General features: G+C 34.7%; 1 protein-coding gene across 2 annotated transcripts in view; it reads left to right on the top strand.

Annotated features, from left to right (window-relative positions):
* The window catches only part of LRPPRC (leucine rich pentatricopeptide repeat containing), an 87,368-nt gene that overhangs the window by 37,913 nt on the left and 36,677 nt on the right, over window positions 1-12,778 (top strand). For both annotated transcript variants that reach the window (XM_069009738.1, XM_069009739.1), the window contains exons 22-25: window positions 765-850; window positions 2,476-2,680; window positions 10,336-10,460; window positions 11,088-11,194. In XM_069009738.1, the coding sequence (XP_068865839.1) occupies window positions 765-850; window positions 2,476-2,680; window positions 10,336-10,460; window positions 11,088-11,194 (523 nt within the window). The remainder of the gene's footprint in view (window positions 1-764; window positions 851-2,475; window positions 2,681-10,335; window positions 10,461-11,087; window positions 11,195-12,778) is intronic.

Below are 12,778 nucleotides of genomic sequence, written 5' to 3'. Positions count from 1 at the left end.
TCACAAAATCCTTGCTCAGGTTTTACAGTAGGTTGGTGGGCAGGTGCTCATTACACCCTGCTAGTGTTTGAAATTAGGTGAAGTGACTGAGCTGTGAATGTCAAGAATTTTGCCACCTTACAAATAACGGTTGTGTCTTGGCTTTGGCTGCACTTCCGTTCTCACACAGTCCCCAGAGTGAGCTTGCAGGAAGTGAAATTCAGTCTTCTGCTGGAGTTTCACAGCAGTAACACATTTTTACTGAGCTCCCTCAAGTGTAGCCTCATATTGCAAAGAAGTGTGTATTTGGATTGTTATAAAAAAAGGCAGCAGTGGAGGAATTAACTTTTAGTACTTCCAGAGAAAAGAAACAATACATAGCAGAAACTTCAAAAATGTAGATTGTAACTTAGGTGAATAGTTTCAGTCTCTCTATCAAAAAAAATATAGCCCTGTTCCAGTCATCTGCACTTTTTTCTTCCCAGGCTTCTGAAAAATACCCTATTTTATGCAATAACTACCAAATCATTAATTAAACCATCTGACTCTTTCTCAAAAAACATAACCTTTGGCTTTGGAGGGTGGGAAGGTGCGTGGATAATATTTTTAAATCATGTTCTAATGGTGCGTCTTTTAAATTCTATCAGATTTTTCCTTTAAGACTTACTATCATTTTTAGCTCTTAGGCCTGTTGCTGTTATGTACTTTAAAAAATAAATATCTTGAAGCTGAAGCTATAATATGTGAGCCTCTGTTGATAAAATTCTTAATGCTTTAATTTCTAGCTTCCCTAAGAATTCACCTGTTGCTCTTGACAGTGGAAAGTACGTAGCACTGGTAGAAGTCTTAGAAAAGCATGGTAGACTAGAAGGTAATCCATTTGCTTTCGTTGTGTGTTTCTGCTATATAATAAAGGTATCTTGCCTCAAGAATAAAAATGTGAGTTGATATTAATGGTATATCATGTCCTGAAAAGTGCTTGAACATTTTGCATACAAATTTGCATGTGAATTCAACCAGAGATGCTTGGACAGTGCAGGCCATTAGTTTTAATGGATTGGCAAGCTTGTCATTTACATTTGCACAGCTCAGTGCTTTTTGCATTTCTGCAGCTAGTTTTTATTAGCATTGCTGTTTGGATTGAGTTTGAAGATCATGACTTATGGCACAAATTGCGTATGTGCCTAGACTAATGGCTTTGTTTTTGCTTAAGAAGGTCTGAAGGCTGAACATAAAACCTATAAACATAACCTCCTCATAAGAGCCAAGTACTGCAAAAAAATAATTTAACTTTCCATAAAGTATATATTTTTCTGTTACTATTCTTTTTTGTGTTTCCTATTGAATTTTATATTCAGTCTGTAAACTGCCTAGAAATTTTGGTTTTTTTAATGAGTGTTCTGCCAACTGCCTATTTCATATTTCTAGATGTCTGCATTAAGCTGTTAGCTCTTTCATTTTTGTAATTTAGTCTAATGTAATTCTGTGGTTTACATGATTTGGTTGATCTTTAAAAAGTCATTATGTCATTAGCTTTAGAAGGTGATTCTGAATATTGAGTTCTCTGATTTTGTAGAGTAACAACTACACTAACACAATAAAACATGGCTCAAACCATGTAATGGTTTTATTTAAAACATTGTAAAATAAAACAAAAAAGCTAATAGAGTTTTTTTTCATGTAAGATCTGCCTTTGAAATTTGTCCTGGCCTCTTATTAAGTGTACTGTTAGAAAAATAGTAAACAAAGATGATTTGTCCAAATCATAAAAAATCAGATCATGTCTACCTCTACATTAAGCAGTTTGAAAATATGAGTTTGCTTTTAAGAGCATAAATGTCCCTCAGAAAACAAAATAATTCATAAACATAGTCAAATGTAAAGTGCTCAAAACATTCTGGCTATGCAATAATTAAGAACATTCTAAAAATGCACTTATTCCGTACACAAAAATGTTTGTTTCTGCCTTACTAATGAAGCTTAATGAACCTAATGTTTTAACATGCAGTCTGTTAGAAAGCTTTCATTGGCTCTCCTTGGCTAATTAGTATCGACACAGCAAACAGGCCCTATCGGTATCAGACCATTAGTCTGGCTGTATATACAGTGTAAACATATCTTTATTATCTGGCCTCGTGACAAGCCATCTGCTGAAGAAACAATGGAGTGATTTAGCAGATGTTAGCATTGAACGATAAAAGCATCCATTTAGTAGAATCTTGCAGCTATAGGGCAGACTGTGCAGGGTTATGTGGTGCAGAGTGGGCACACAGTTTCTATCTATAATTTGTAGTCAAAGTTGCAGCAAAATGATAAAACCATGCTATTGTGGATTTATAATTGTAGTCTCGTTTAGAAATGCAAGTAGTAATTAACTTGAAATCGGCATTATACACCAGAATTTACATTCCTGCTGGGTTTGAAATGCTGTTTTAATAGCAGTTTGTTTTCCCTACATGAAATTACCTAAGGGTCTTTTGTGTTGTTTCATTGTAGATGCTATTAACATTCTAACGGAGATGAAAGAGAAGGATGTTCCTATCTCAGGCAGAACAGTTGCATCTTTTCTCCGCATTCTTAATGCTGCTGCCATGCGAGGTGATGTTGAAACAGTGAGTCGATTACATGAGACCATTGCGAACCTGGGCTTGGTGCAAACTGCTGCCCTTCATTCCCCTCTGATTACAGTTCACCTTGAAAAGTAAGCTGTGCTTGGGCTTCAGATGAAACAAGTTATGATATTTATTTGTGTTCTGTGACCTGTGTACGCAATTCACAGCTGCACGTACGTACGTGTCTGGAAGTGCTCACGCACGTGCAATACTGAAGTGATCTTGGAGCAGTAATGAACAAATATGTTTTCTTAATTTAGCTAAGTCTCTTTTCATCAGCTAGACATTATGTCATGATCACTGGGAGCAACAGTTTTATGGGCACATCAGAGATGAAGTGGCTATATGTTGGAATATGCTTATGAATTAGTTTGTTCTAAAGTCTGTTTGACAGAATAGCTATTCAGAGTGTGATAGGTGCAATCTCAGCTTTTGTGGTGAAGTGGAACGTGTTTTCACATCAAAACAGCATTATTTTACTGTTTCCAAAATATCTCAGGTGAGTTGCAGGGCGGTTGTTGAACACTGAAGTATTCTTAATTCAAATAATTAGATATCATTGCCAGTAGGCTGCTGTGTTGCTGAATTTAAAATTCAAAGAAAATACTGTCTGATCTGTTACGTTTGAGGGGTTTTGCCTATATATACTTTTTATGCCATGTATTAAAGAACAGGAATTTCATACAGGCATTCTGGTGGGAAGTATCTTCAATTCCATGTGTCATATTCCTTTCCATAAGTTTTTATTATGAGGTGTAGTATATTTGAATTAACATACGTATGAAATATATAACAATTTCTTAATAAAATTGAGGCAAGAATCCCTTTTCCTTTACCATATGTGCAATCTTTTTATTATTCTTTTGTGTGTCAGTTTTGTAGTTCCTGGATTTTCAACTCTTGCAGCTAGAGTTTATGAATCAATTTCTTGAGATTTGGTTCATGTCAACAAAATGTTATTGGCAGAAATATAATACCTATGAAAAAAGTGAATTTTTCATAGTATTATGTAAGTCAGCAATGTAGGGGTTTTTAGTTCTTGTAGTTATTCTGGGTATGCAAGGTCAGTATAACATTTTCTGTATTGAAAATTCTTGAAAAAGAGGTAACTCTTTGTAGATGTATGTACATTCTCTTTTAAAAACTGTTTTAGTGAAGTGGTCAATGGTTAAGAATATACTATACATCTTCTCAGTCAGTAACTCTGCCTTGGTTGCATCACAAGCCAGGCAGATGTTTAAAAAAGTAATTTAACTGCAATCATATGTAACTAATGTGTCGGAAAAAATATCTGATATGCTTTGCAGTGTGCATAAGAGCAGCTGCATTTTACATAATTGCTTTATGCACATTGACATGCAAGTTGTACCTGGTGCTTCTTGGGCTCTTTTCACTTGAAGTGTAGTGTATGATGGTGTAGATAAAGGTGTGATCATGTGTAGATGAAAAGGGGGATAGTAATGAGTGTTACTTCAATTTGATTCCACATTCTTCTGCGTTAATGTTTTTAGTAGAACTTTCTGAAAAAGTTTCATTAATAAAGGGACTTTTCATGAAGGAGTAAATAGTTCCAGACTGGAATTGTATGTCTAGAAGTCATTGGCACACACCTGTATAGCTGCTGATACATTTCATATCTATAAATAAAATGCAAAGTAAGCTTATTTCCAAGGGATTTTTTTACCACCTTATGGGTGGAGAGACTGCATTTTCTCTGATAGCAGACAAAATTTGCAAGGTGTTTTCTGCATAATTTGCTTGGGAGGAATAACTGCATTTTCACTGGGGTGTTTTTTTGTTTGTTGTTTTGGTGAGGGGGAGGTAGTGTGGTTTGGGGTTTGCTTGTTTTCCTTAGATATGCTAAGGGTCTTTTGAAAGTTATGAGTGACTGAAATAAGAGTTAGTAATTTCTTTCAGTAGTAGTGCTGCTTATTTGCCATCCTACAGCTCAGGTATCATGCTGAAATGTTGTCATTTAGCTCCAGGTCATCAGCATGCCTCTGAAATTAGTTCTGGGGTATTTTTAAATGTTCCACAGCAGTGCTTGTGCTAGTGTTTTGTGTTCTTAATTTATTTCAAACTTTTTAATTGCCTGTAAAAGAATCTGTGGTTTGCTTTTGAAGATTTCAACAATTGTAGGTATAAAATGTTTTCATCTACCCCTTTCTTCCAGTCCTGAATATTCTTAAGTTCCTGTTAAAGAACTAGTAGTAGTTCTAGTGCAAGTTAAAAGTGACAACTTTCAGCAGAGCATGGAAAAGAAAAAAAACATTGATGATGGACAACATAACTTTACAAAAGCTGACATTCTAGTAGAATGGGCATTTTGCCTTTAATATTTTTGGGAAATACTTAATTAAAGTAACTAGAGAGAGAACTCATACTTACCTTGGGGATTTTCTGACACTGGGTAAGGGGAACTTCCCCCCTGCATTGAATTGTCTGATTTTTATTTATGACCTTGAATAGTTTCTCAAGATGGGAAAAATCACATTAAAAATTGAGACAGTCCACATGATCTTTGTCTGTCATTTAGTGTGATAAACCTCCCTTGGATTGTGTGACAAAAATCTGCAAGGATATAAAGAACTTGTTTTCTTAAAATACGTCTGAACTGTTTTTTCCAGCTGCTAATAATTAGAAAAACTTGTGTTACCTACACCGTGTAAAAGTTCTTAAGATTTTAAGGACTGTAGTTTTGGCTTTAGTTAACCTCATCTTTGAGAAAAGAAAGAAAAAAAACATCTTCAGGTTTGAAATTTACTAATTCCTGTTATAAGAAGTGCTCTTAAAGCAGAGGGAAGAAAATTTGCAGGTAAACTATGAGAACATTGTGTTACAGATCATATGAGTAAAATATTTTGTAGTTTCAAGTCAGGGAACACAAGCAATTACTATCTGTATCTTAAATGATAAAAAGGTTATAGTTGGATTGTTTTTCTTTAAAAATAGTTTGTGTATTTTAATACAGCATTGTCCAGCAAAGCATTATGTGCTCATTTGTCATTAGTCTCATATAAAGCCATTTGGATCAGTTTCGTATGTAGTAGATACAGCATGAATGCAGTGCCTTGACAATTTTCCTTCTGTTGTTTTCATGGAGTTAAAATCACCTGTGATTTTTTGGAGATAATTCTGTAGCACTTACAAGTTATTTGACTTGTATATGCACTTCTGAAAATAGGCATCTTTGTAAATTAAGTGGTATTTTTAGTGGGGGACACATATCTTTAGTGGGGAGAGGTTTTTTTCTATTTTTTAGTGGCTTTATTTCGAATATTTTATTAAAACTCTTCACATGTTGCAATGAAATTAGGGATGTTTGGCTCTCTTACTCCATTATTGCAATTAGGAATTTAGCATCATCAGTGCCAAAGGACAAAAGTGTCTCATTTGCCCTATGGGGACAGGACAGTGATAAGATGATTTTTCGTCAAGGATCATTGGGTCGTAATTAAGTTACATTCATGGCTATTGCTTTTTGAAGGATGATTGGTAAATGACAGGCTTCATGTGCTTGCTATGGACAGTGTTCACTAGGGTTTTTTCTCCCTCTGTCAGAAAATCCTGTTGAGTCTGATAATGTAAATGTGGCATTTTATTCTGAACAAAAGAGCAGGGAAATGAGCTATCTTGTCTAATCATTCAGTTGTTTAACACCGACTTCCAGTTTAGACTCAATTGGCTGGAAAGCACTTGACATGTGAAGTTAGTGCTGTTCCGAACGCATGTTTGAGTAAATTTTAAAGTAAGTGACAGCTAAATTGTACCTAGGGAAATTACAAAGCCTTCAACACAGTTAATTTTTTGGGGAGGATTAGTTGTAATTGCAACACCAGTCTCCTTGAAGATTCCTTAGTACAGCAAATGAACAGAAACACATTTAGCTCTTTCAAGAGCCCGTTCTCTTTTAACAGAATAATTTTTGTAAAGCTGATTGTACCTTGCTGAATTGACTTCCCTCTACACTAACATCTGCTTCAGATTTGTAGAGAGGGATTTGTTTTACCAGGCTACCCTCCACCCCCACCCCAGAGAGTCCCTTTTTTCTTTCTACCTCTCTAGTGATTTCAGGTTTGAGAGCTTTTCAATCAGTAAACCCCTTAGGTAAATTGCCACTTCACTAAAGCTTTATGCATAATGTTGCAGCACTTCAGTCCAATTAAAATCAATATTTGGAGTCTTATTTTTATCAGGCAGACTCTCCGGTTGTGAAAGTTGTTTATTACAAGTAAAAGGGTTAGATGTAGTGCTACGTTCTTAAAGCAAGAGGGGAGTGGCTTGTTGAAAGTGAGGAGAGCTGAAGTATCCCTGCATGGTAGAGCCAGTCCTGCTACAGAGTGTGTCCTGCAAACCTTCACACAGCTGAGTAATTTTGGCTCTTCAGATAGCTTTGTGTGATTAAAATTGCCCACACAAATATTTTGGAAGATTGTACCCGTAATACCTTGGACTTCATAGCCATTCTAAACAGGAACCAAAAGAATCAAAAAACTTGGTGTCTTAACCTGAACATAACTTTAAGCTGGAAAATGATGCCAAAGGAGGACTCTTCTGGGACTGCATAAGGGCCAAGCAGAATGTACTCATGGCTGAGGCTCCTTCTGTCATTCAAAAATAATAGTATATCTTCTTTTTTAAAAGAGCAAGTTTCAATATTTTGGAAAAATACACCTAATCTTTAAGTGGAACAGGTATTAGTCCTGAACAGATAATATTTGTGAGTGACTTAAATATTTGTGACAGACTTATTTGTGAGTAGTATCTGGCCAACTCAAAATGAAGCATGGATCATCTATGTTCACATTTTAAATACTGTGTATTCCAAACTGATGCTGGAAATCTGGTTTTTCCAACATGGCTATGAGTATATGGGCTTTTTGTTCCTTTTTGACTTGAACCATATTAATTAAATAGTAATTTTAGACAAGGCTTTTAACGTTGTAGTAAGTATCCTTTGGGAGGATAAAAGGGTGTTTGACATGCATAACTTCTCACGGAAAGACTCTCAAATACATTGAAATGTACAGCTGTTTGTTAGTTTAAAATCATTATGTCTAAAGAGCATTTTCTTAAAATGTAGAAATTCTTTTTTTTGCAGCTCTTTTTATGATAGTTAAGCATTACAAGAAACACATTAAAATGTTACCTCTACCTGAAATTTGAAGCCTACGGCGAGTTCCTTATTTTCATTTTCTAAAAGGACTGTAAAAACTGCTTACAAAAGTAGCTGCTGGTACTTACTTGGAATTAACTGCAGTTTGTGACAGTTAAAAAATACTGCAGGTTGTTAAATCATACAAGCTGAAGGACAAGTGTAACCCTGATCATTTTTTCTTTGCAGTAATGGTACCAACAATTTCTATGTGAAATCTGAACTTCTCTGTGTTTTATTGTTTTATATTTGTCTTTGCCAGATTTAGCATTTAAATGTTTTATAAACCCCATTCTCTAGTAAACTGTGGATGACTGGTCGGTTGATTGAATGCAACTGAACAAATATATCTGATTTCAATAGATTCAAAACGGTTTTAACAGTAAGTCAGTGTGTAAGATACAGAACTCCTTAAATGCAGACTTATGCAGCCCCTTTGAGCAGTAAGTCCCAGTAACAAGTACAGTATTTCCATTTATTTTTGTCTCAGGTCTTTGCTGACATTTTTTCTCTGCATGTGCAGTATTAATGCCTTCAGAAGTATACATGTAGGCACTAGAAAACTGTTAATGTTACTGCTTGAATGACATTCCAGTTATTCATTCATTTATTGATAGCTTTGACCTAAAAACAGTCACTTTAATCCTTTAGGAATACAGCCGAGACAATACCATAGCTGTTTGAGCATCAGTCTGTAAAGCTAGATTTATCACTGAAAACTTTAATTTGAATGTATAAATGTTGTTGTGCCTCCTTAGAAATTGAGTAGTTTTCTGTAAAACTGTTTTTTTTTTTTACATGTTAACTGAACTTGCATCTAAAGCAGGAGAAAAATACTGATTATATAAATCTTTATATCTGACTATGGTAACTACCATAGTATTTCGCTTTTATGACAGTAATCTAGCCTGCAACATCTACTTGCAGTTTTGAAATTAACCTGTAATTTAGTCTTCACCCCAAATGACAAAAATTCAAATGACTCCATGGGGTGCCAGAAGATGCACTGTAAACAGGGCTCAGTAAGGGGGATAAGGTAGAAATCCATCATCTTGGGTTCTTTGTAAGAATGCCAGTGTTACTGAATAAAATTATTTCTTCTACTGTGTTTTACTCTTAAAAATTTTAAAAATATTAGCCTAGATAATGATAGTAGTACATAGTAGTTTAGATAGTTCACTCTTTGAAAAAGCAAAATTTGTGCTGCACAAGAAATACAATGTGAGGAGAGGACATCTGAATTGGGCTTGTTTTAACAGTAGTATCTTGATTTGTTTAAGTTTTGTTCATCAATAATAAGGTTGCTTCAGGAATGTTAAAACATTATTTCAAGTCAGTCTTCCAGCTACTGTTGTTAAGTGATTTTTAAAAAAAAATTTTTTTTCCTTTGGTAACTTACATCACCCTTATCAAATAAGGTTCTTGAAATCTAAAATGCAGTCTTGTTGACTGCTTGGCTACTTAATACATTTTGTGTGTGTGGTCTTGGTTTGTTTCAGCTTAAATCTTACCTGTCAAAGAATAACTTGACATATTGTTTTACCAGTGTTTCTGTGATTGTCCTTGGTTGTTTTCAGTGTTTTTGCTTTGTTTTGTTTGGCTTTGTTTCAAGATTGGGTTGTAATCCTTCGAAAAAAAAGGTCTGCAGCAGATGATGAGGTACTGTTAGTTGCACAGTATGGAAGGTTGTTTTATATTTGTTGTTACTGTGATTGTTTTTATGACTTTTCAGTTTTGCATTTTAATCATGTATACTTCTAAAGGTGTTAGTAATGTATACATAGGGGAAAATTCAGCACAGGATTGAGGTACCAAAAATGGAAATACTCAGCATGGTATTTGGACTTGCTGCTCAAAGGCTCCTGACTAAATGCATTTAATGCAGTCTTGCACACTTACTACTACATGGATATACACGAGTGCCATGTCTCTGTGACGTGGATAGGCCAGCATAAAACACATTTTGGTACCTTACTATATGGTTGAATTAACTGCAAAAATTGTACTTTTTATAGGAGAAAATATCTGTTGGATTCTGATTTTCATATAGAATGGAATAATGCTGGTCATGGACATCAACAGATGATTTATAGGCAGTCTGTTAAGGTGTAAAACCAATATAAAGCAGTCTAGAGAGCTGTGGTTATCAGAGTTAACTCTGGCAATCTATACTGAAACAAAAATATTGTGGAATAATTGTGAAGAGCTTAAAAATTGGAAATGTATAAACATAGACATAGAGGTAATAGAGTGTACATGGTGTTACTTACAAATGAGAAAAATAAAGCTGTTAAACACTTAAGTAAATTTTCCATGGAATTTGAGTTCTGTCAAGATAGGACACAGCATAACTTAAGAATATTGTTCAAAAATTAGGTGCATCTAATTCTGTGGAACACTCACACCTTTGGCTAATTTGTAGTGAACAGTGGCCATGCAATCAAAAATAATACAGTTGAGGGGGGAATAAACACTTGGATTATAGACTGCTAAATGAATTTACTGTGAAATTTTCAAGATATAAGTGGTTTCAGCATGCATTTCTCCTGCTCAGAATGTTTTTATTCTTGTTTTGTTTCATTCCACAAGGGATGACATGCCTGCAGCTCTGGAAGCTTTAATCAGCTGTTACAAGAAGTATGGTAAAATTCTTCAACTTCATAACATCTACTGTAAACTGGTAGAAAAAGGAGATGCTGATCTTCTGCAAAAGGGTTAGTTGCATGTAGTCAAATACTGTCTGCTAATATGAAGTGCTTTCTGGGGGTTTTTCTTCCAGGATTTGTATATAGTTTCTTCCAACTGAAAGGAAAAAATTGTTTGTCTTTAAATGTGTAACTTGAAAGCACTAATACAATGCCTGCATTCTTCAGATAGAAAACTTGATTATAATTTTAAACATAGAACAGCTCTGTTTGTATAATAGGTTATTGAGCTCTCCAAGATGAGTGCTAATACTTGCTCTAGCTATGTATGTTACTACTCAGAAACATATTAGTAGTAACACATCACAATAATAAACCATCTGTTTTTCAAATAGCTGTGCAGTTCAGAAATCATATACCCTCACTATCTATGAGCACAGCATGCAAATACAGTCTATTTTGTTGAATGTAGTTCAAAATGTAGTGCAGATAAACAGAAAAACATTTTAAATATGCTCAACCACAAAGCTACAACAAATTGTGTCATGTTGTAATCATTCTGTTTGTTTCAAAATTTATCCCCCTGTAGCTTATCTTTTGTGAGGCTTGGAAAATACTAGTATTAGGAATGTCTGACATAAATACTGAAATACTTCAATATATTGAGTAAATTAATGAGGTTTATTCTGTCTTTAGTTTCAGATTTTATAAGCAGAGAATATGGTGACATGATGGCTCTTTATGATCTCTTCTTCGCCTTCTTGCAAACAGGAAAATACAAAGAGGCCAGGAAGGTCATCGAGGTGGGATTTTAACTATAGTACTCTAATTGTGCAGTTATTTAGACTCTTAATTAGAAACATTTAAAGTTTTTAACCTTTAATTAGACTTGTTCTGATTCATGTTAATAGAATGCAATCCCAGTAATAAAAAACCCTCGGCCAGCTTTATTTTGTATAATTACAGTTCAGAAGAGAGGCAGTCGTCTTGAACACTGAAATTGTTTCCTCACTTTTTCAAATTTGTTCTTATATATCAAAATGATATTTGCATATTAAATATTGGATTGTGGAACAATTAAATTAAACTGGCATTCCTGGGTGTAAAGTTGCTAATCCTCTTTCCAAAGGAATTCTTTGTTCTTAAAAGCACTGGAATTTAATTTGCTGCAGACCATGCTCAGATTTATTTGTAATGCTTGTCTACAAGTTAATCAGCCAAACAAGTGCTGTCTGCTACTGTTTGGCATTTAATTTAGCATTTCTTCTCTCTCTCCCTTTTTCAGGATAGTAAGCAGCTTATAGGAAGTGGTAGGTGACAAACTTGGTCTATTTAGGATTAGTATATTTTATCTAGACTTGATTGAAATTGTGCTTACTGAAATTGATAAGTCAAAGGGGCAGCTGCAGAGTCTGCCCAGATTGTGATTATTTTTTCTTCTTAACAGTGTTGTATGTTTTTAAAATGCTGCATAAGTTTTCCAGTTAATGTATGGGAGGAGGCATCTTGCAGAAAAAGTAATAGTCTGTCCTCAGTGTTTTTGTGTTATGCACATACACAACTCTAACCTAATTTTGGGGGTTTTTTTTCATTCCTAGGACAAAGAATGCTTTTTCTCCTAGTTCCCCTCAGAGTATTTGAAATACCAGCTATCCTGCTTGAATTGTCTAATGGAATTCTTGCATTTAAAAAACCTTAACTGAAGATCTGCTTGTTTGTCTGTGGTGGAACAATACTGTCCTGCTGTGGGGTGTGTGGATATTGCTAAGCACAGTGTTGAAGCATTGATATTTTTGTTCTGAGAGGGTGTTTTGGAGCTCAAATTTTATAATACAGAAGAATAGAAATATCAGTATCTGACAGCAGATGACACTGAGGAGTTGAGTTCTTTTTACAGTGGTTAAAGCGTATAGGAGGTAAAAGGATGAAATCTGAGGTTTGGAAGTAAAATTAAAGCTAAATGAGCAAAACTTACTTCATGTGATTTAGCAGCTCTTTCTTTGATATTGGCATTTAATTTCTTAAATTTCTATTGGTGTCTGGAGATCAGTAATGGTGAATAGGATAGTAAGCAAGTTATCAAATTGTTGTGGCTTTAAGCTTTTGTCATTTTCTTAAAACATGCCAGATGATCTCTGCAGGTATTCAGTATTTGGTGATTGATCATAAGGTACTACTAACTGCAGATATTTAGGCATAAATCTGACCACCAGATATCTGGAGATTAAATGGAAGTCTTCCTGCCTTTTATGCTAGTTAAAGTATTTTTACCTAACTTCTATGAAGTATGAATTAGAGCTTTGTTTATGCTGTTGAGGAAGAGCTGGTTTGAATTCCAGGATTTTTAGTAGTATAGGAATTTAGCTATGAATAATATTGCATGTATT

Source organism: Aphelocoma coerulescens, chromosome 3 (assembly GCF_041296385.1).
Source record: "Aphelocoma coerulescens isolate FSJ_1873_10779 chromosome 3, UR_Acoe_1.0, whole genome shotgun sequence".
Taxonomy (NCBI): Eukaryota; Metazoa; Chordata; class Aves; order Passeriformes; family Corvidae; genus Aphelocoma; species Aphelocoma coerulescens.
The sequence above is the reverse complement of the archived record's forward strand: the minus strand, read 5'-3'. Positions and strand labels throughout refer to the sequence as shown.